We start from the raw sequence: 23869 nt of genomic DNA on the forward strand, positions 1-23869 counted from the left end.
GATCCCATTTGTGGTAGGTATCACTCTCATTTATGTATTGATAAATGTTACTAAAAGGATGTCTTGTACATTTGTAGCCGAAAGGCAACTCCAATCTGATGGGAAATTTGGGACTCCTTGAGGCGATAGCCCCTTCATAATGAGTAATCAAAGACGCTGAAACGGGCAAAGAAAGGACATCCAAGGTCAAATGCCAATTACAAGCAAAAGAAAAAGTGACGGCAACCATCCAACAACATCCCTACCCTGCCATATTTCTCACTGATCACACAACCATGTTCTGTACTTTTCCACTCTTAATATCCCTTGATAGTCAACAATGTATTATTCGAAAAAAATGTAAATGAATCCTTATACCTGTAATAGAGAATTGAAGTTTGATATTTGACTATTGAAAGTGGTTGATATGGATGCTTTATGAATAAGGATTTGGCTTTGGATCATTTACTTGTGCTAGGTGGGGTGTGTCAATTTAATCGCAGACAGGCTGCGGCATTTTCCGACGTCTCGCACATACGCCTTATCTTTCTTTCTATTCCCACTACAATTATGCAAGCGTTCACATGCCAGCGTTGCAAGCAACCATTACGCATCGACGACTCATTGGCAGACTTGGATTCAGCATCAGCCGATCTGTTGACAGGTAAGCTCCTTCTTCCACCTCGTACATGAGGATCGTCCTTGTTAAAGAAATGGGTGAATGTGTCATTCAGCACCTCTTTCGGCCGAGGAACAATACCAGCAGCAGTTACGACAGCAAAGTTCACAACACTCGACAACAAAGGATCCTTTAACAAAGCGACATGTTGGCGTGGGGAACAAACAATCCATGGCAGGTGGTGGCAGCAACAACAATCGATCTATGCGTGATAGTCTTCCTCTTCCTTCCGAATCGTTCGTGGTATTGACCAGGTCACAAGTGGGTCAAAATCAGGTGCCCTCGTCATCATCACCTTTGGCATCCTATTCTTCTTCATCTCCTGCTACGACTACAGCCACTGCCATACCATCATCATCATCACCTGCTACTAGCAATCATCATCTCACTACGAGTCCTCATGCTACATCCGCCGCCGCCACCACCACCACGAGTAACAATCAACCGCATCATACCACCACCAGTACAGCCACAGGGGCGAACAATGGATCATCATCTACACATGACGATACAAGCAATCGCAACAACAGCCTATCGCATCGTTTACGAGTTGCCAATCGTTTATTCAACATCATTTCATCCAAATCCAGTATTGATCATCCAATGTGTCAAGAATGCACGGACTTGTTGCTCGAGAGTCTTGAAAAGGAATTGGAAGATGTGAGTCGAGAACGTGATGCCTACATTGAATTCTTTGCCAAGATCAAGGAAAATCGAGTGGATGATGATATGCGAAAAGAACTTGAACATGCTGTGGAGCAGGTATGTATATGAAGATTCCTTTACAGCCTTGCTGTTTATTGACGTGATCTCTATGATAGCTCAAGGAAGCCGAGAAGGAAGCTTTAGCCGAATTGTCGAAGGCACAAAGCGAGCACGAATTGGTACAACAAGAATTAGAAGAATTGGAAAGAGAATTGAAGGCTTTGGATGATCGAGAGGAACGCTTTTGGGAACAATACAACGATTATGAAATCAAGCTGGAGAACTTTCAGAATGAGCGTGATTCCATCAACCTCAAGTATGATCATGACGTCAAGCAATACGAGCGACTTCAACGTACCGTTGTATACAATGATGCATTCTGCATATCTCAGGATGGGCCATTCGGTACGATCAATGGGTTTCGCCTTGGAAGACTTAGTTCGCATCCTGTGGAATGGAGTGAGATCAATGCAGCATGTGGTCAGACCTTATTACTTCTTTACACGGTGGCTAACAAGCTCAAATTTCAATTCAAAACGTAAGTCAGCAAGGGTTGATCGAGATGTGTGTATTAACAAAGGTAATGCAGATATCGACTTGTACCCATGGGATCATTTTCTCGAGTGGAAAAGGTGGATGGCGATATTGTGAATTCGTATGAATTGTAAGTGAAAGGAGAAAGGATGAGTGCCATGATGGGAGGGGAAAGTTGACATCATTACGTAGATATGGATCTGAAATTGGCTTGAGTCGGATGTTCCTGAATCGAAGATTTGATCATGCTATGGAAGGGATGCTGAATTGCCTAAAGCAGTTGACCGACTTTGCAGAGGAAAGAGATCGAAGTTTGAGATTCCCGTACCGTATTCACAAGGACAAGATTGGTGATTTATCCATCCGTGTGCAATTTAATCAAGATGAAGCATGGACACGAGCGCTCAAGTATATGCTCACCAATATGAAATGGGTGTTGGTGTTTGCAAGTAGAGCCAACGTTTCTGTGGAGTCTCATTAGATTTTATTGTTATATATATACCACCTTTGTTATGATGCTATTTGATAAAAAAAATACAAATCCTGTATAGTGTAAAAAATGGGGGAGGGGTTGTCATGGAAATAGGATTATATGATAGTTGGGTGGCAACCATATACAGCAGCTAGTCGGAGCTCTCCCGTTTGCCAAATGCGGACGAGTTGCTGGAAGTAATCGATCCTTCTCTTCCACCCATCCTTCAAGTAAGCCATCCATATCCATCCATCCATCCATCCATCCATCCATTTACTTACTTAACATTGTAGTCTTGGAAAAATGGTGACTCCCGTCGTCAAGCACAAGATTATCAAGAAGCGTACTGCTCCCTTCAAGCGTCACCAGTCTGACCGCTTCGCTCGTGTCGGCGTAAGTTTGAACACACAAAGAGAGAGAACATTGACATGGATGCTGACAGGAGAGGACGAATATAGGAATCGTGGAGAAAGCCCAAGGGTATCGACAATGCCATGCGTCGTCGTTTCAAGGGCCAAGCTGCCATGCCCAAGATCGGTTATGGCTCTGCCAAAAAGACCCGCCACATGTTGCCCAATGGTTTCCGCAAGTTCACCGTCAGCAACGTTAAGCAACTCGACCTTTTGTTGATGCACAACCGTAGCTACGCTGCTGAGATTGCCCACAACGTCTGTGCCAAGAAGCGTGTCGAAATCATTGAACGTGCTGCTCAGCTCAACGTCAAGGTTATCAACGCTGGCGCTCGTCTCAGATCCCAGGAATAAATGTGCTCGCTCATTTTGCATTTTGTTCTTCATCAACAACAACAACAATGACGATGACGATGATGTATGTGTGTATATGTATGTGTGTGTGTGTATGCGATGGTATCATTTTTTGTTTGATTTGGTTTGGATTTTGCATGACATTTAGCGTGCGTGGAATGGGAAAGGATATCACAAATCAGGGGATAGCAATCACAACTACGGGATCATATGATGATGGGCTTTTATGAGGAGGAGTCTATCAAAAGAGAGGGAAAAGTGTATCAGCCAAGTGTGTATGCATGTATATGTGCGAAAATGGGAGATCATACCTTGTCCAGAAGAATCAGCCCGCTTTAACATTTCTTGTACCTGAGATCATCATCATAATAAGTGAGTGAATGAATGATACTTGCCAAGAAGCGCGCAAATAAAATGAAATGCCCGTGTAAAGTTACCTCTTGAGCTTCTACAGCTACACTCGCATCAAGATCGGCATATTGGCGGCATATCGGACACGCGAATCCGGGATAGTGTTGTAACAATGGGCGACAGCATTTGAAATGAAAAGTATGGGAACAAGGAGCCACAAAGAGTGCTTGTGTTGGTGCAATGGGATATAGGCAAATGCAACAATCCTCAATACGTGAATCTTTTTTGTCAATGTCGTTGTTGTTATCCATGACAGTGTCCAGCACAGTGATGTTGTTGGTTGGTGTGATCAAATTGCGTAACGATTGGAACGTGTTGACACTATCATCATTCACCCATGAGTAACCTTTCTCATCCTTCATCGTCTTGATTTACCTATAAGCACTTGGTTGATGTTGCCATGTCCGATTCAATTCAATGCGCATCTTGACAGCTCGATAGATTTCTATTATGTAGTAGTAGTATCCATGAGACATCACATCGCTTGCATCACAACTTGTAATTACCTTCATATCCACCCTGATAATCCACTCCTAATTGGATAATATCACCATCCTTGAGTTGGAAAGGCTTCGATTCTTGATTGGGGGCGCTCAATCGTACATGGTTTAAAAAGGTACCCGAGGAGGATCGTGTATCGCGGATATAAAGCTTATCAACAACAACAATGAGATCACACACACATACAAAGAAAGGGGGAGATTTGCTTGCTTGCACCACCTTACCTTGCCATCCTCAGTCCATAACTCAGCATGTCCTCGACTCACTACTTTGCTTCTGAAAGTGATACGGTTGGGTGTCAAGAAGCGATCAGTGAAGCGACCAATTTTGATAACGATGTTCTCTCGAACGTCTCGTTCAATGACTCCAAAGACCAGTGATCGCGATGACTCGAGGTGTGGTACTATACGAATGTGCGGTGGTGGTGGAGAAGACGTTGTGTTTGAATGACCAGTGTCATTGGGAGGAATGGTGTTTTCAGACGAATGGGACGTAGGTCGTATGGAGTGTGAAGATAAAGCAGACGTGAGCATATTATGTTGATTAAAGTGTGGTGGTAAAGAATAAAGAAGAAAGAAAAGAAAGAGAAAGAGAGAAAGAGAAGGAAAATAAAAAAGGGGTCGTGTGTGTGTGAATGACAATGTGAGTAGTTTGTTATGGTTTGGTTTTGGATATAGTAGTTGTGGTGGTGGTGGTGGTGATGGTGATGATGGTGATGATGGGCCACAACAACATCATTCTGACCTGGCAATACACAATCATCATCATCAGGCCATGTGAACAGTTCACAAGGCATGCCTGAATACCTCTATATTCTTAGTCTTCTCGGGTGATCCCCTTTCTTTTTTCCCTTGTTATATCCAAACAAAGAATTCATCTTTCCATCCAACGCATGAACCATACTCATGGACATTCCCTTATATGTAATGTCAATGTCAATACCGCCAATGTCAGCTGATTCAGCCACTTGCTTTTTTTCTCACACACATACACACATCCGCATTCGCATACACATACTGAGAGCTTAATGGTGCTTGTTTTTGCATAATAAAAAGGTGGGTTTAATTATGCTGATCATGCTGCCCACGTATTCTTTAGTTCTTGTACAATGTGTCTCACTGCACTTTTGCCAGTAGGGCTCACATCAGCAAAACTACAAAAGCCGTGAATGGCTCCAAGATAGCGAGTGGCAACCACCGAAACATCCGCTGCCATCAACTTGTGAGCATAAGCTTCAGCTTCATCACGAAGGATATCGACTTCACCAGTGATGATCATTGTGCGTGGTAAGCCGCGGAGTTCGTCAAGGGATGCCTGCAGGGGTGATACCAACGTATTCTGACGATCCTCGTGATTAGGTACATATTGATCCCAGAACCATTGCATTCCTTTGCTGCTTAGGAGGTAACCTTCTTTACCAAATTGTTGGTAGGACTCGGTATCAAAGTTGGCATCAATCACTGGATACATAAGAGCTGCAAATTGGATCGCATTTTCAAGTCCCCGTTGCTTGGCAAGCACTAAATCAATCATTGCTCGTCAATAGGACATACATACATAATAACCGAATTGCCGGGAAAGAGCAAATGATGTCATGTAATATCACGTAATACTTACAGCACAATGCAGCAGCCAAATTTCCACCAGCGGAATCTCCCACGACAGCAATTTTTGATGTATTCGCACCATGGAGTAATGCATTGCCTTGATTGAGTACCCATTCAAGCGTATCAAAGCACTCTTCAAGTGCCACTGGATGCTGTACTTCAGGGCTTAGGCTATAATCAATGGAGATAACAATGGCTTGTGCATCGTTGGTAAACTAGTATACATGTATTTGTGGTCAATCAATTCGATCCAATGGGCTCGCTTGTGTATGATATAAAGAAATTACCGTTGAACGCATTGGTATGTAGGCTTCAGGGCAACCTGTTGCCCAACCACCACCGTGGCTGTAATTAACAATATGAGATCAAGCCTCTTTGTCGATGACCAAGTTGCTGTCCGTTACTATACTTACATGTGGAGAATAACGGGAAGAGTCTCAGCTTCATGCGTTAAATGGGCAGGGCGAGTAATGACCAGTCTTAAATTGTCACCTGCACGCGTAGGGATATACTTTTCTTCCTCGACCATATTGGAAATGTAGTGCTGAGGCACCATGCTTGTATCCTTCATTTGCTGGCGTATAGCTTTGTAGTCGATAACATCCGTTGTCGGCATCACCTTCAAAAGTGCTTCAAAAGATGGCTCTAGTTTTATCGTCATGGTGAATCTTCGTGTAGTGAGAAATGGTGGGGGTCGATGCTTGGTTCTTCTTTTATATACGTTTGATTTGATGCAGCCGGCGGCCCGCCGCAAGTTTTCGGCCCGTAAATTGTTGTTGTTGTATCAAGTACACACACGGCCAAAAAGTTACCTTACTCTATAAGCTACATCAACAACAAAATCAGCCCTTTTACCATATCAATACGTGCCGTAAGAAACATGTAAAGATGGGGGTATACGTTAACATCCATTCGCTCTTTATTCAATACGGTCATTGTTGATGATTGATGTACTACTGGGATCATTTTGGGCAAGCAGCCAATGAGGAGAACGCCGAAAGTTTAAGCGTTGGTGGAGTTGTTGTATAAACCAATGCCTGAATCTCTCTCTTTTATATGCTCATAAATATCTCAGTTGCGAGTGTAGCAGGGGGCTTACATACAACTTTGGTATACATCTATGGTGTGGGTGTAGGGTGGTGGTGGGGGAGTTGTTGTATCTAAACAGGACCTGCATCCGTATGCATGTTGTATGATATTGGACTCTGTGGCGATTGCTGCTGGTGAAAATTGAATCCATCCACTGATAAATGATCGTTGCTCAAGCTATGTTGCATATTCAAGCCTCCAGGGCTCGGCTGTGGAGTATAAAAGACATCATCATCCGACAACATAGTACTTGGACTTGGTGGGATGGGCGTGTTGAGGGCTGTCATGGGACTTAGTGATGCAGGAGATTCTCCAGTGGCACTGTGTGTGGATGACATGTGTTGCATTGTAGACAAGTGGTGTAAATTTTGCGTTTGTACTGTCAATGGCATTGAAGGGCGTGATGGGAGTGATATATTGGGTGTATTGTACGTGTGCTGTTGCTGTTGTTGTTGTTGCTGTTGCTGCTGATCAGGTTGATGGTGGTTGTGATGTTGGTGATGTGGATCGGCTGTAGTGACAAAAATAGGTGGTGGTGGATGCGTATCTATGGGCTCTGGTTTGATATTTTGATCGGGCCCTAATGTATCAACATGGGTTAACTTTTCCATGTTCCCTTACTTCCCCTTTTGAATGACTTACATGATACGCCATGCTGATGGATCATATAATTCATCAATTGCTTCATTGTTTGTTGTTGTGCCGCTTGTCGTTTTCGAGTGTCTTGTAATTCTCGTACCAGCTCGTTAAAGTTTTGCTGTAATTGGGCCAATTGTTGCATCATATCCGATTGTGCTACTTGCATCACTGCCATATGTGTACCGATATCGCTTTGATCACGTCGCACCACATCCGTATCCAATGCTTTGCGCTTGATCTCCTCTAATAAATCTCCTCTCCCGCGAAGGAACTTTGGATGTGAAAACTCCCAGATCTGATTCTCAGCTAATGCCCGATGCCCGCGTGGTGATTTGTTGACCTTGTGAAAGCCGTACCTAATAAAACAAAACAAGGCAATGGTGATGAGATATAGGATCACCGAAATAAATCTATCATCATCCTCGCTCTTCACACACACACAAGCTCTCCTTCATATCCAATCTCCTCCCCATCCTCCGCCGCAAATTGATCTGTGCATACAAGACACATACAAATATCCCCCATCCGGATTGACTCGCGACAACGACGTTGAGTTGAAGACCTACATGTTGAGCTGCCTGACAAAGCTACTAAAGTTGCTGTGCTTGAAATGCTTGGGAAGGACATCACGCGAGAATTCAGTGATATTGCATACAATGAAGGATGTGCCTGGATACGTCCATGCAATCAAATGCTGATATTGCTTATCGACCACCATGCTACATGATTGCTCTTTTTAGAATATGGATCATGGATGTGGATGATGAACTTACTTGAATAGTTTATGCACAAACGTATTGTTGGCTTGTTTAGTACCCGTTGTATTCGATGTGGTGTTGGTTGCTGCTACGGGTTGTTGTTGTTGTTGCTGTTGCTGTTGTGGTTGTTGTTGACCAGGAGGCTGCAGAGAGACTTGTCTAGCAAACTGATTATGGAGTTGTTCACGAGGCGAATCACAAGGCGAGTGAAGAGGGGATGCTAATGGGGATCCCATGGGGGATCCAGACGATATGGAGCCAGCGTGGATGCCTTGCGTATTCCATGCCAATGAAGACGCTGAATGAGAACGGTCGTGTTGCATCCGTCAATGGAGAAGCAGAAGAAGGGAACAAGTGTGTGAGGGAAGCACAAAAAAGGGGAGATAAAAAAGAAAGAAAGGGGTGAATATACTACTCTCTGCATCGCCCGAGAAAGGGATGGGCTTTTGGAAATGCATATCACGTGTCGCCTTCTCCCCTTATCATGCTGCTGCCACCTGGCTGATGTATGTATGTCCTGCATTTTGCAGTCATTACGCCGACGCTGCCACCGAACAGAATGACGATAACGCCGTGGGCGTGTTTTCTTTCTCCTTACTTGCATTCTTCAATAGTGCCATCTCGTATTTATTTCATATAAGCTTAATGATCCATCCCTTCCATATCCAATTTTACATTTACCACATATTTGCCAAGATAAAGTTTTCGATGAGCGATACCAGATGAGATGATGATTGGTGTAGAGCATACGCTGCATCATTAAATGGCTTGGCCATATTACTGACTTTTGATTCCTTCCCCCCCTTTTTTCATTATCATCCTCTGTATTCATTCGATCAACGATCTGCAACCTAAATGGCGGGAATTCCGGGAGATATGAGAGAGCATCATACTGCCATTTATCGGTACACAAAATGAGGGTGCTTGGTAACGCCACAATTTCTTGTTAGCCATCGTGTAGGAGAAGCAAGGCACTCTTCCATTACTACAACAATGCCATTGTGTCTTTCAACTTCAGAATTGACGAGGGCTCTACCTATATTCGAATCCAAATGACACACCACGTTGCCAACAATGCATGGTAGTACCAATGTAATTGGATCATTGCTGTTTACAGCAGTGCTGGAACGACCGCATACATAGACCATCGTCAAAAGTGTAATCCCCTTTTGTAATGGGAATGTCTATAGCCATAATGGATGATGGGTGACCAAAAAAGGTGCAGATTGATGATGTCGTTGTTTGATGATGCTATCTTCCGATTCATGCATCACACGTAGACTCCTTACAAAGAGGAAGAAAGGGTGATAAGTTGGGGAGCGAGCACCTTCACCAGCAATTATTTGCACGAGCACAGAAATTCACACGCCCGTCATCTTCATTTTACTTCGACGCATCTTTCTCTTTCATGATCATATCACCACGTCACCTTCAAAGAGGCGTATCATGGTGAGGGGCCTTCAATGCTACTTTATGAATGAGAGCTATTCGCTATAGTCATTCATAGTGTGTTTTCTTCTCTTGTTCATTGTCATGAATACATTGTGATACCCAGCTCTTTGCAATGAGGTAAAGCCTAATGGTATTGCATGATGAATCATCTACTCATCATTTCCTTTGATACAGCTTCCTCTTGTGATACATAAACGGGCGACTTGGTTACTCATCATCAAATACCAACGACGCAACAAGGAAAAAATTACGGCAGTGATCCCCAATAACAGAAGCCAAGTTGAATCAATGAGGATGATGGCTTTATTTTACCAAACGATAAGGTGTGGATCACACTGACAACATAATCAGGTACACAGCTGAGTACAATCGTCGCCGCCAGAAATGGTAGGTAGGCAACAATTAAATCCATTGCCATGGCAAGCCATTCGAATTAATCTTCCTCTTTTTGTTTGCACTTAAAATGGTAAGCACACTGTGGCATGAATGAAGACGATGGAGAAGGATGTGAGATGGATGGATGTAAATGAGATGTGGATGAAAAAGGATTGGATGAAAAAAGTGGATGGATGGATGGATGGTAAAGAAGTGTATGGATATGGATGACTGATCTTGGGAAACATTGTAGTCTGCTGCCAGACCTGTCATCAACGTCTACTCCGAGTCCGGTAAGGCTGCCAACAGCACTGTTGCCCTTCCTGCTGTCTTCAAGGCCCCCATTCGTCCTGACATTGTCAACTTTGTCCACACCAACATGGCCAAGAACAAGCGTCAGCCCTATGCTGTTTCCGAGAAGGCTGGTCATCAAACCTCTGCCGAGTCTTGGGGTACTGGTCGTGCTGTTGCTCGTATTCCCCGTGTCAATGGCTCTGGTACCCACCGTGCTGGTCAAGCTGCTTTTGGTAACATGTGCCGTTCCGGTCGTATGTTCGCTCCTACCAAGACCTGGCGCAAGTGGCACATCAAGACCAACTTGAACCAAAAGCGTTTCGCTACTGCTTCTGCTTTGGCTGCTTCCGCTCTTCCTTCTTTGGTCATGGCTCGTGGTCATCGTGTTGAGCAAATTGAGGAGGTTCCCTTGGTTGTTTCTGATAACGTTCAAGCTGTCAACAAGACCAAGGAAGCTGTTGCTATCTTGAAGGCTCTCAACGCTTATGAAGATGTCCTCAAGGTCTCCAACTCTCGTAAGCTCCGTGCTGGTGTTGGTAAGATCCGTAACCGCCGTCATCGCCAACGTCGTGGTCCTCTTGTTATCTACAATGAGGATAACGGTCTTACTAAGGCCTTCCGCAACTTGCCCGGTGTTGAGCTCGTCAACGTTCGTCGCTTGAACTTGCTTCAACTTGCTCCTGGTGGTCACCTTGGTCGTTTCATCATCTGGACCCAAGGCGCTATTGCTCTTCTTGATGAGCTCTATGGCACCTACGAGAGCCCTGCTACCCTCAAGAAGGACTACGTCTTGCCTGCTCACATCATGACCAACCCTGATGTCACTCGTCTCATCAACTCTGATGAAGTGCAATCCGTTGTTCGTCCTGCTGGTCCCAAGACTGTCAAGCGTCCCTTCACCCAAAAGAAGAACCCTCTTCGTAACCAAGGTGTCATGAACCGCCTCAACCCCTATGCCCAAGTCCTTCGTCGTGCTGAGATCCTTTCTCAAGAGAAGCGTAAGGCTGGCAAGGTCTCCAAGGTTGCTCAACCCAAGAAGAAGGCTAGCACTGCTGCTTCCAAGAAGTGTAAGTGATTGAATGGAATAGCGTGTATGATTTTGCGATCATAATGGCTGATTTTTGTTTTGTACATGTAGTCACCGAGATCCTTCGCTCTGCTTAAGCATGAAACAACATTAGGACTTGATGCAACATTTGATTACATAAAGTGCAAAGAAATGCTATAGGTTGTCATGGTCACCATCTTGCGAAAGATGATGGTATGATGATTACAAGCGTTGTTTAAAAGAATAGTTGGCTCCTGCATGATTGTTTGCATAGGACATGCAAGATGTGATGGGTGATCTGAACGCAAAACGGAGTGGATCGGGGAGAAAGCCGTGTGGTAACATTATGTTTTTTGGTGCTTCGGCAATGTATGCCCGTGTAACATAGAGTGTGATATGGTGGCGAGTAGCACTCGTGCTCATTTCCTTGACTTGGCTATTATATCCAACACTTTATACTTTTGTCGCGTTTCATCCTTTTTCGTATTCAACCTTTCCTTTTCTTCTTTCCAACCCAACACCTCTCTTTCTTCCTTCCCCGCCTCTTTCTTGTTATACCCTTTTGTTTATATAACCCACCAACATCACCACCACAATCACAATCACCACCCCTCGTGCATCCGCAATTGACATTCCTTGATGGCGAAAGAATCAGCTGCGGTTCAAGTAGGCAAGTTAGATACTATATCAAATGCTTCCCCCCTGAAAATACAAGCTTGCAGAATTGACCGAGGCATAATTATATATTATATTAGCTCTACGCATACGTCCCCTGACCAATCGCGATCGTGCTCAACCTCGCTTTGCCAATCTCTCCAATGACGATGTTCTCAAGCTCCATGAAAAGACTGTGCACGTTGTACCCCACAACAAGTTGTTTACATTCGATCATGTATTTGGCACCAACAGCCAGCAGAGTCAAGTCTTTGAAACACTTGGTTCTAAACTCATCCACAAGTTTATTGATGGTATGCAATGGAATTGGATATGAAAGTATGGAGGTTTACTTACTTACTAACATGATGAATAGGTTACAATGTCACCATCCTTGCCTATGTGAGCATCAACGAACCTCGTATGATCATGACGAATGAATGACACGCATGCTAATAATGGATGTATCTATTATGTAGGGCCAAACATCATCAGGCAAAACGTATACCATGGGTACAGCACAGCATCAATCCGGTCGTTACAATTTAGAAGAAGAGGGTATTGTGCCTCGTGCCATGGCACTTTTATTTGATACTCTTACCGGCAATAACAATACATCATCATCATCATCATCATCTGCATCACCATCATCACCCCTCGGCGGTGGCGGAGAAAGACCCATCACACCTGCACCTTCAGTGTCTTCATCCACCGACAATACAGCAGGCACTCGATTACGTCCTCCTTCTCGTATCTCTATGCATCATCATCCACCTACACCATCACCCAACAACAACAACAACAACAACAATACTCGCAAATTCTCTGTCAAGGTGTCATTTATCGAGATTTACAATGAAGAACTCAACGACTTGTTGAATGGAACCCCGGTCTCGGAACGACCACCGATCACTATCCGTGAAGATGCAAAAGGTCATATTTATTGGACAGGCGTCAAAGAAGTCCCTGTACATAGTATGGAAGATGTTTTATTGTAAGTATAAACAAGAGCCATGTGGTATATGAGTAGGCCATTCATGGGGCTATTTAGTTATCTTGAACAAGGCACTCGCAACCGAGCCACAGGTGCCACGGATATGAATGAAAAATCCTCCCGATCCCACGCCATTTTTTCTGTTTCCTTGAAGCATGAGAAATGGGTATCACGCAGCAGCAACCCGAGTGATAAGAGAGCAACACGTGATGGTGAATGGATGGTCAGCAGTTCCAAATTCCACTTTGTCGATTTGGCTGGTAGTGAACGGGTAAGCAAAAAGGACCATGTGATGTTTATTTATGGTGTTATTGATCATCATCATTCTACATAGTTGAAACGCACAGCTGCTGAAGGGGATCGTCGTAAAGAAGGCATCAACATCAATGCTGGTTTACTCGCACTTGGCAATGTCATTTCAGCACTTGGCGATCCATCCAAGCGTGGCACACATGTCCCTTATCGTGATTCAAAGTTGACTCGATTGCTGCAGGATTCTTTAGGTGGTAGCGCAACCACATTAATGATTGCATGTGTCAGCCCAGCAGAATACAACTTATCCGAGACTCTCAATACGCTACAATACGCCAATCGTGCACGCAATATCAAGAATCGAGTTGAGAAGAATGAAGTTGAAGAATGGATGACGACCGAGAATATCGAATTATTACGATCAATGATTGGAAAACTCAAACATGAAGTACGCAATCTCAAATCTGGATCAGTCAGCTCATCCGTATCATCCACTGTGGTGGGTAGTGACAATGGTGGCGGCGCAGCAGCATCAACAAATGCGGATGTAGACCAACTCTTTCAGGAACAACGACTTGTGATTGCCGATTTACAACGACAAGTGGAAGAATTGGATGGTGAAGCTTCAGTGACACGAGAACGCAATCGAGTTGTCGAGGCCGAATTAAAACGACTACGTACGATACGTAAACGTGAGGAAGAGATCAGCAAAACCAATAATGATTTCCAACATCTTGTGGAGCCTGTGATTGAAGAGTATGAAAAGAGCATTACAGCCCTTGAATCTCAACTTGCCATGGCACGTGCAGCATTGAATCATTCGGATATCGGGTTTGAGGAACAACGAGCCAAATTGGAGCAATGCGAATTGATGCTTGAGACTCAAGACCAAACAGTACTCGATTTACGTACACGTATCACCAAATTGCAGGAACGAGAGCAAAGCAACGAGACGTATATCGATGAACTCGAAGGCAAATTGATGCAATCTGCCAAGGATGCTCGTCGTGATCAGGAACTACTCAATGAACTCAAGTCTCGTATTATGAGGTTTAAGGAAACGGATGAGAATACCGAACAATACATCTTTGATCTTGAACAACGACTTGCGACTTCGGAGGCTGACAAGGCTGCACTTGAGAAGAATGTGGAGGATCTCGAGAGCCGTATTGCTGAACGTGATGATACCATTGTCAAGTTGCGTGAACAGCTTGCCAAGGCTGAAGACACCGATACTCAGAAATTGATGCTCAATGAATTGGATGAATTGACAGCCAAATACAATCAGTTGGAAAAGGAACGTGATCAGCTAAAGACTGAAGTTGAACATTTATCTACAACCGCCACGCAGCAACACAATCAACAAAAAGATGCGTCATCATCATCGTTGGAAAAGGAGGGCTCTGATAGCTATGAAAAGGATCCTCAGGAATTGGAAAGCAGCGACAGCAGCAAAACACGTCGTAAAGCATATCGCCGTAGCTATGCCGAGGAAAAAGAGACACCTGATTCAGTAGCGGCCATGGCAGCAAAGAAAGCCGAGGAACGTGCAGAGCATGAAGCAGCACGCGCATTGCAATTGGAACGTGATTTACGTGAGCTTCAAGAGGATCATCATGAAACAACCAAGGAATTGGATGAAGTCTTGCTGCGATACCAAGAGGCATTAGAGCAAGTGGAGATGTTGCAACGACCTGATGGCGAAGAGCATCCTGCTGTGGATGATGCTTTGAGCAAAGAAATGTCACGTGCCAAAGAGGAAGCTGATATTCGTGAACGTGAAGCACGCATGCAGCAAATCAGTGATCTTGAAAGTCGACTTGCCAAGTTACAAGAGCAGCATCAAGAGATGACTCAGCAATTGGAACAAACCAAGCATGATAAGGAGCACATGGCTGAATCGTATCAGACTCAATTACGTGATTTGCAATCAAAGCAAGAGAAAGCGGATGAGGAAGTTGAAAAGCTTCGTGCAGCATTGGATGAGAGTAAATCAGCCTTGGAGCAACAAACGGCATCCCTTGAAAGCCAACTCAAAACCAGCCGTGATGAATTGGAAATGTACAAGGCTAAAATGGGCAGTGGTGCCAAAGAATTGGAAGATACAAGGAATGAATTGGTTCGTCACAAGGAGCTTTTGGCATCAAAGGAAAAGGAGATTGCTGCTCTCTTGATTGCACGTGAAGAGGCTGTACAATCAACAAAAGAGGAATTGCAACAACGACTGGCAACAACGGAAGCTGAATTGGAACGCCACAAGGATCTGCTGTCAGATATACAAAACACAAACAATACCAGCCTCAGTCTTGCCAATGGTCATTTGACGTCATTACAACAACAATTAGCCGCCACACAAGAAGAGCTCACTCATCATCAGCATATGCTGGAAAAGAGCAACGTCACTGCATCTGAAAAAGCCAAATTGCAGGCACGATTGGCAGAGACACTCAATGAGCTTGAGCAGCACAAGGACAGCAAAAAGATGACAGAGAATGAATTGACATCCTTGAAAGATCGCCTATCAACCACTCTAAGCGAGCTTGAGCAGCATAAGGTTACAAGCAGCAATGAGACGAGTGCTTTACAACAACGCCTTACTGAGACTCTTCAGCAGCTTGATCAACAACAAAATGAAAAGCAGATGTTTGCTGATGAGCGATTGAATGCATTACAGCAGCAATTGATGGATGCACGTACCGAGCTTTCACAATACAAAGATGATAAGGCCAAGTCACGTGACCATTTGGATCGGATGCAGCAACAAATAGCAGATACGATCTCTCAGCTTGAACGACAACAATCCGACAAGAATGTTGCAGTGGATGAATTGAAGCAGAGGTTGATTGATACACAAAATGAGCTTTCTCAGCACAAGGATGACAAGATGCTTACACAGGAGCAATTGGCGCATATGCAACAACGTCTTTCCGATACACTTGCAGATCTTGATCAGCATAAGAGTGACAAATCTTTGACTACCGAGCAGCTCAATGGTTTACGACAACAATTGCTTGAGACTCAGAGTGAGCTTGAAAAGTCAAAGCATGCATTTGGTGAAGCTCAACAAAGCACACAACAACTTGACGAATTGCAGCATCGTTTATTAGCGACACAAAATGATTTGTTACGACACAAGGATTTGTTGAGCAATAAGGCTATTGAGGAAGGACAACTTGCGATTTTGCAACAACAGCTTGCTGATACACAATCCGAGCTTGCACATCAACTATCAAGTCAACGAGATGCTGCCGATAAACAACTAAAGCATCAACTAGCTGAGAAGCAGGCTGAATTGGATCGGCATCAAATGCAGGCTGATGAGAATCAACGTATTTTGGAACAACAGCTTCACGACGCTCGTGCTGAGCTTGCTCAATACCAACAAGCCGGTAGCCATGGCAACGAGGAGATTGCTGATCTCAAGGAAAAGCTTGCTTTATTCGCATCCACTCAACAACAATTGGAGGATACTCGCACTGAACTTGAAAGATACCAACAAAGTAGCAACAATGATAAGACTCAAATTGCCGACCTTGGAGAACAAATCACTGCCTATGAGAAGCAATTGAAGCAGTTGGCTGATGAGCTAGAGACCACAAAGGCGGATCACAAACAGCAGCTGATGGATCGTGATGAGCAACACAACTCAAGGATGGCTGATAAGGAACGAGAATACAGCACACGACAACTCAATGTACAATCTTCGCATGATGATATGGAGCGTCAATTGGCTGAGAAGATCAAGGCCCTTGCAGATATGGCATCTGAAAAAGAAAACATGGAAGCACGTGTACAAACATTGGAGGATGAATTACGACGTGCATTGGCATCGAACGACAAAACAGGCGAGATGACACGATTGTTGGATGAGAAGCAAGCCATACTTGATGCCAAAACGAAGGAAATGGATGAGTTACAACAAGATCTACAGCACCTTGAAGTTGCACTTGAGGAATTGGAGGCTCAGAAGAATGATGCAGAAAACGAAAAGCTACGTGTGTTGGATGAGGTGACAGCTGAAAACGATGAGCTCTTGACGGAGATTGAGCAAATCAAACGTGAGCGAGAGGAGGATTCACGTCAACATAAAGACGCCTTGACAACATTGGAGTCTCAGATTCAGCAACTCAAGGATGAACGAGAAAACGATTCACGCAAGCACAAGGATGAAATGACGGCACTGGAATCCGAGCTCGAGCAGTTAAAGAAAGAACGTGAGGAAGATGTTCAAAAGTTGACAACATTACAAAGCGAGGTGGATCGACTCAAGCAAAGCCATGAGGAAGATGCACATAAATACAAGGCCGAGATTGAATCTGTCAACAAACAAGCCAAGGATGCCCAAACGCTTTTTGAGCAGAAATTGACAACATTGGACACCGAGTTGAAGGAATCTGCTACACAACTTGCCAAGGAACAGACGCATGTTGCCGAGTTGCAAAAGGAGAAATCGAATTTGGATAGCAAGATTGTTGAGCTGACACAAACACATGAAGAATTTGAACGACGCATCCCTCAATTGGAGAAAGAGCTACAAAAAGCAAAGCAAGATCATGCAGCAGCTTTGGAAGCAATGCCATCATCAGCCATTAGCGAAGAGGAGTACAATGAATTGATTGGGGAACTTGAGGATGCACACGCTTCAAATACAGAAAAGGATGGCCATCTTCGATCACTCCGCTCTCAAATTGAATCACATGCACGTACCATCAGCGATCTCCAGGAACAATTGGAAAAGGCAACCTTCACCCATCATGTGGCATCGAGTGGTGGTGACAGTGATCAAGTAGCCAAGTTGTATGAGGAGCGTATGGCTCAACTGGAATCCAAGCGTAAACAACTTGAGGATGAAAACACCGAATATCAATCACTTGCTGAGGAACTTGAGAGCGAGGTTAGCAGACTACTCAAGCAGGAACAGGATTCACAGCAGGCGATGGATGATACAAAGGCGGCTCTTGAAAAGCAACTAGCTGATCTACGATCCCAGCATGCCCAGCAGAGCAAGGCACTTGAGAAACGCGTCAAGGGTACTGAGGATGCATTAACCGAGGCCCAAAAGAAGGCACAAGAACAACGTGAACAAATGCAACAGGAACGTGAACAACTTGAACAAGAGAATCGACGTATGCAAGCCGAGACTCAAAAACTGCAAGCTGAGATCGCTGCAGAGCGCAAAGACAAACAAAAGGCACAGCAATCATTGGCATCCCTGGAGGCACAGCTAGAAGAATTGATTAACAAAAAGAGCAAATTTATGTGTTTTTAAACTGTAATTTTGTGTATACATATCTATTTATTATTGGCATCCCCATCATCTCTATTACTTTTATTAAAAAAAGACAACCTTTTCATGTATTCATATTACAATCACCTGTGTGGGTGCTTGTTGAAGAAGATCCGATATACATAATACCAACAACATCAGGCCATAATATGTAGGGAGGTCGATTTGTAGATGGATCAGCAGCAGCAGCTGACAGCTCTCTCGCCCATGTACGGCACCTTATGAGTCATTTGGATAATAATGATACGGTGTGCTCCGCTGTTGTAAGAAAACAAGGGTACATGATGTGTCTAAAGCAAGCCCCATCATCATGGAACCATCTCCCATGATGCGGATGTAACATCGCTCACGATGACAATGATATTCTCAGGGGACACACATATACAACAACGATAATGAGCCATGCACGTAATATGGAGAGATGGGACGATGTGCATCTAATTGCTGCATGATCTTCCTAATAATCGATGGGCTGAAACAGTTATTGCATTAGGGATACTTACACAGGAATCAGGAACAGCATTGGATGAGGCTCAACATGGATTTAGGGCGATTTGAGAACAAGATTGGCAATTGGCTACAGCGGCGTTGCAGCTCCAGTAGCAGCAGCAGCCAATGTCGTCATTGACGATCAATGAGGAGAAGCAGGGGGTAATGTGATCGAGCAGCCCGAGCACGTATGTACAACAAGCTTTGGCTATGACTAAAGCAATAACCATCATAAAAGAAGAACACTACTTTTTGAGATGATGGATCAAGGTAATACATTTACATTCTACGGCATCATTGTGAGTGAAGCATTACGGCTTTTTGTACAATCGTGCACGTCTACAAGGTGACACCAAACAATGACAGCAGCAATCCGAGTTAAGGTTTCTCATAACGATATAGGGGGTATACGAAGCACTCTCATATATTGTAAAAGAAAAAAAGAACGGTGGGATTACCCGACTTGAAAGGGTAAGAGCACAACTGCATAACAAACACACACGATCACCAAAAAAGATGATGGGTACACAATGGCACACAATACCACTTGAGGAAACCAAAATACATGCGAAGCAAAGCAAGGCACTCTTTATGAAGGCTTGTTGCTGTCAATGACGAAAGCTCAGCAGCGCATGCACACCGTCACCACAAGTGGACACGAAAAAGAAGCTGCATATGCGGGAACTTGCAATCGATTAGCATCAGCGTCATTGGATAGAGTCAGCTGGAGAAGGGTGATCAACAAAAAAGAGTAACTTCATGTGTTTCTAAACTGTAATTTATATTTTAAAGAAAGTTTTTATATACTAGTGAGCTTACTTTTTGGTGGTACTCGGGGGGAGAGACACAATGTGGTAGGTGGGGGAGTGAAGGTGAAGGTGAATGAGCCGAGAGAAACGACATTTGATCATGGCAAACGGGGATTAAAGCATCAAAAGTAATGGTCAGCTGAGACCACCATCATTGAACAAAGGGGAACATGTGCGTGTGAGTGAGCTAGAGAGAAAGCGTGTGTGTGTGTGTGTGTGTGTGCATCTCTCGCTTCAGGTCAAGGATGGCAGGTCAGTTGTCAAACCTGATCCGAAAAGGGAGGTGAGATTGTGCAACACGACGACGCTGTGATGAATGATGATGATGACAAGCTTCTCGGGTTTCATCCCTTGTAGCTGCATAACGCTTTCCAAATGTACCATTGTGCATATATGGTATTGGAACAATCAATCTACGTTCGACCTCTATGGCTACGTTTTCTCCTTGCGCAATGCATGGATGCCAAGAAGTGGCGGGAATCTGCGAAGACCCTTGTTGAGCAATAAAGAACAAAAAAAAACCTGTTGAGGGTTACACGGCTTGTGCCTTGCATTTCTTGTTTGTACGTGAATCAAGACGTTGCACACTATACATACTTTACTCACATCAGCCCGAAGGAAAAAAATTCAAGAGAGAGAAAATGGCCCTTGCAGCCACTTTTTTATACAGGCTACACAAATGGGTACACAGCATTATTAACAAAAAGCCATGTCCAACCCCCCAAACTTTTCGCTATAAATGGTGATCTTGCACATGCCGTGTTCTGGATTTCCACTTGGTTTAAGGCCCTTTTTGCTTGCTTTGCTTTTGAGGATATGGGAATCTCAGTGTAGAGGTTAATCATCATCTCTATGCCCTTGCATATCGAGAATCAAGGAGTGTATTGTGCGGGGGCCAACGATGCTTATTTGTGTGTGTGTGTGACCATGTGCATAAAGAGAAGAAAAGAGCAAAAACTTGATTGTTGGGCGCAACATAGAACAGGATTCTCTTAATGTCCCCTTGGCTATTTGATTCTTCCCCCCCCCCAAATCAATAAAGAATGATCCGTCATCGCATGCACACAAGAAAAAAGAATGACAATCGATCTTGACAAGGCTCTGCTGCAATTGGCCACGGGATCCAAAATGGGTCGTCATTTGCTGTCACTCTCTCTCTCTCTCTATGTCGGGGGATGAGATGTTGTGTGATGGGATGGGTAACCAAAAGCCATCATATGATGGTCAGTGCACACTTTTAGCTATACTGCCTAGCATCTTTTTCTTTACAATCATCAAATCATTCACTATGGCCATCGTACTCCTTGTCTCTTTCTCATACCTCTCATGCACGTCGTTCATTGCTTTCTCCCTATAGCAACAAAAAACGCGCGCTCTGGCGCCATTTCCTCCTTTGATGACAACCGACATAGGGCAAGGGGTGATATTAGAATAACAGTAAAAGATGGCTCTTGTTTATTATACAGGGCGATCACTGGAGCTCCCATGAATCGGACAATGTGGACAAATGACGAGCGACGTGGTGATGCTTTGTATCCTGCAAAGGAGCAAAAACAAAAGCAACGCGGCATTACTGATGGATTGGAAGGAAACGGGGGTCCCATCGGTGATGGGTCACAAGAGCAACGTATGTATACACATCATCAAGGGGTTTGGTTGTGCTCATTCATTGCCTGTTGCTACGTAACTCGCCAACCCTGATCTATAATGTATGGTGGTTGTTGTTGTGTGCGTATTTGGTTATGGTTGCAATGGTTCGGGGATACCAAATAAACCCCATGATTTTGTGCTAGCGTTGGGTCGTTGGGTAATGGATACCGGGGCAACGTCAAACAACCAAAAAGGAGCTCAAAACGAGTGAACTTTGGCTGTTGACATGTATCCTTGCTTATTGTCTTGCTTGGTAATCTGTGTAAGCATGTGTGATTGGAAAGGGTGCATCACGTATGCATCAAAGTATACGTGTGTGTGTATCGCTTCAGTGTTCGTGCTTGCTTTACATTTGCCCTCTCCCTGTGTGCTCTCATTTTTTTCACTCTCTCATTATTCTCCCGGCATCACCCCCCAATCCCACCACTTGCACATAATGAAACCATATTTAAAGCCTTTGCCATATTCCCATCTCTCTTTTTTTCTTTCTTCCTTCTCCGTCCTCTATCTCTTTCTCGTGCACATAGCTTTTTTTTTCACCCCCTCTTTTTCATACCAAACAATACCTGTTATAAATACATAACACTGCACACAGCATGACATCTACCACTTCTCATCATTCCCGCCGAGATGTAAATGTCTACAAAAGGGGGGGGGAGGAGGAGGTTACATACAAATGCGTGCAGGTAAATTAACATGCTTGTGCATCTACTAGTCGCGTGTCTTTTGTCCTCTTGTGCTGTACCATGATAACCCAGCGAGTGAACCTATTTCTTCTTCCGAGGATTTTCATCGGCAAACCTTGATTGATTATCACCGAAAAAAGATTGCCGAAATGCTAGAGCAAAATGCAAAAGCATGGATAGCCGCACGTCGCTCTGCAGGTGAGTACATGATATGTCTTTGTCCTCCTGTATATCCAGATGGCGCTAAAACCTTGTTTTCCAGAAAAGGGGGATATATACAATGAAGATAGTGATCAGCTGGATGTGTCTCCTAGCACCAGCACCAGCTCATCTTCATCCTCATCATCCAGTTGGACAAGTAGCTCATGCGATGAGAGCATTGCAACTACACCTCCACCTCTTTTACAAACCCATAGCAGCAGTAGTAGCAGTAGCAGCAGTAGCAGCAGCACCAAAATGTCGGCTCATCATCATCATCCTTTGGGTGTGAATGATCTCTTGTCACCTGAACAAACCTATGTCCCACCACCACTTGCATCCACAACAACACCGCCTGCTGAGACAAGACCATCATCAACAACAGCTGCTGCTGCTGCTGCTGATAGCAACAAGGATGCATCATCAACAACAACTCAAAAAAAGCGACGACGGGGTAACCTACCCAAAGAGGTGACTGAGTTTCTCAAAGGATGGCTCGTTGACCACAAGAAACATCCCTATCCTTCTGAAAAGGAAAAGATTCAGCTTGCGAATCGCACTGGCCTTACCGTTAACCAGATCAGCAACTGGTTCATCAATGCACGTCGACGTATTTTGCAACCCATGTTGGAATCCGAATCGATAAATGCGCAGCTGATGGCATATTCGGAAATGGCAATGGAAAAGAAACGCCGTCAGCTGGACATTTATGCTTACCAAGGCTTTGCAGGTAAAGAAAAATGATCATCCTCGCATAATAGAAGCATGCCATTTCTCACACACACATCCATCATCAGATGCCTACAACCACGATGATAGTCGTAAATGGGCCTTCCGACGTACCAAGTTACCTTCCTTTGATTACGTCGATCATCCACCAACGCCTACAGATTTGCATCATCCTCCAATGCCTCACCACTACTCTTTTGCCATGCGGTGAACAATATGCTCCTCTTTTTAATCCATCAAGCTTTTCTTCAGTGGTTTCTCTTTTTTGTGTCTATATACTTATCCCTTGATCATTGCCTTTACATATCCCATCATTTATACATAGCTCTTTTTTTTCGTTTTGTCACCCTCAGCAGCAGCAGCAGCAGCCAGCGTATGTCTTGCTCTCTCTCTCCCTCTTACACACACACATCCTTTGTTGCTTTTTGTGTATAGTATTAGTTCATAGTCTTTTATCCTATTTCCCCAATCTCGATACCTTTTTCGTCATTTTCGTTTTCTTTCATACCAGCAGCATCATCCATTTTCATTCTCACGTTTCTTTTTTCCTCCCCCACTCCATTCGCTTGCAACAAACAGCCTCCCGATTACTGCCCTACTATTACTACTACTATCCTACTACTGCGCTTTTCCCTCCCGTATACCACATTCTTTGCTCTCCTCTCTCATGCTTGTGCGCCTTTTTATGTGACACTCCTTTTTTATGTAAAACAACCCAATGAACTATAAGGCCATCATGTGACAAATCAACACAACGGATCGCCCTCCGAGTCGGGTACCCAAGTTTTGGTTTTTTTGTTGTATTTGGTGAAAA

General features: G+C 44.1%; 8 protein-coding genes across 8 annotated transcripts; 5 read left to right on the forward strand and 3 right to left on the reverse strand.

Annotated features, from left to right (window-relative positions):
- Positions 1-549: 549 nt before the first annotated feature.
- On the forward strand, positions 550-2378 carry O0I10_011234 (uncharacterized protein; the record flags this gene model as incomplete). Its single annotated transcript, XM_058491204.1, has 5 exons — positions 550-643; positions 714-1420; positions 1480-1901; positions 1953-2027; positions 2090-2378. The coding sequence occupies 5 exons, from the start codon at positions 550-552 to the stop codon at positions 2376-2378; spliced, it is 1587 nt and encodes a 528-aa protein (XP_058338007.1).
- Positions 2379-2672: 294 nt separating this feature from the next.
- Positions 2673-3133, forward strand: O0I10_011235 (uncharacterized protein; the record flags this gene model as incomplete). The annotated part of the gene is made up of 2 exons (XM_058491205.1): positions 2673-2762; positions 2828-3133. 2 exons carry the CDS (start codon positions 2673-2675, stop codon positions 3131-3133), a joined length of 396 nt encoding a protein of 131 aa, XP_058338008.1.
- A 224-nt stretch (positions 3134-3357) lies between these two features.
- On the reverse strand, positions 3358-4578 carry O0I10_011236 (uncharacterized protein; the record flags this gene model as incomplete). The annotated part of the gene is made up of 6 exons (XM_058491206.1): positions 3358-3371; positions 3445-3484; positions 3571-3865; positions 3920-3989; positions 4051-4195; positions 4270-4578. The coding sequence occupies 6 exons, from the start codon at positions 4576-4578 to the stop codon at positions 3358-3360; spliced, it is 873 nt and encodes a 290-aa protein (XP_058338009.1).
- Positions 4579-5119: 541 nt separating this feature from the next.
- O0I10_011237 (uncharacterized protein) lies at positions 5120-6313 on the reverse strand (the record flags this gene model as incomplete). Its single annotated transcript, XM_058491207.1, has 4 exons — positions 5120-5565; positions 5663-5867; positions 5940-5997; positions 6066-6313. 4 exons carry the CDS (start codon positions 6311-6313, stop codon positions 5120-5122), a joined length of 957 nt encoding a protein of 318 aa, XP_058338010.1.
- A 499-nt stretch (positions 6314-6812) lies between these two features.
- Positions 6813-8461, reverse strand: O0I10_011238 (uncharacterized protein; the record flags this gene model as incomplete). Its single annotated transcript, XM_058491208.1, has 4 exons — positions 6813-7321; positions 7384-7736; positions 7947-8099; positions 8154-8461. The coding sequence occupies 4 exons, from the start codon at positions 8459-8461 to the stop codon at positions 6813-6815; spliced, it is 1323 nt and encodes a 440-aa protein (XP_058338011.1).
- A 1592-nt stretch (positions 8462-10053) lies between these two features.
- Positions 10054-11423, forward strand: O0I10_011239 (uncharacterized protein; the record flags this gene model as incomplete). The annotated part of the gene is made up of 3 exons (XM_058491209.1): positions 10054-10056; positions 10219-11326; positions 11398-11423. The coding sequence occupies 3 exons, from the start codon at positions 10054-10056 to the stop codon at positions 11421-11423; spliced, it is 1137 nt and encodes a 378-aa protein (XP_058338012.1).
- Positions 11424-11946: 523 nt separating this feature from the next.
- On the forward strand, positions 11947-18476 carry O0I10_011240 (uncharacterized protein; the record flags this gene model as incomplete). Its single annotated transcript, XM_058491210.1, has 6 exons — positions 11947-11977; positions 12063-12275; positions 12338-12363; positions 12441-12955; positions 13013-13226; positions 13290-18476. The coding sequence occupies 6 exons, from the start codon at positions 11947-11949 to the stop codon at positions 18474-18476; spliced, it is 6186 nt and encodes a 2061-aa protein (XP_058338013.1).
- A 3562-nt stretch (positions 18477-22038) lies between these two features.
- On the forward strand, positions 22039-23266 carry O0I10_011241 (uncharacterized protein; the record flags this gene model as incomplete). The annotated part of the gene is made up of 4 exons (XM_058491211.1): positions 22039-22074; positions 22158-22326; positions 22391-23056; positions 23124-23266. 4 exons carry the CDS (start codon positions 22039-22041, stop codon positions 23264-23266), a joined length of 1014 nt encoding a protein of 337 aa, XP_058338014.1.
- Between the last annotated feature and the right edge of the window lie 603 nt (positions 23267-23869).

The sequence above is a fragment of the Lichtheimia ornata genome (assembly GCF_029851405.1).
Source record: "Lichtheimia ornata isolate CBS 291.66 chromosome Unknown scaffold00085, whole genome shotgun sequence".
NCBI classification, from domain to species: domain Eukaryota; kingdom Fungi; phylum Mucoromycota; class Mucoromycetes; order Mucorales; family Lichtheimiaceae; genus Lichtheimia; species Lichtheimia ornata.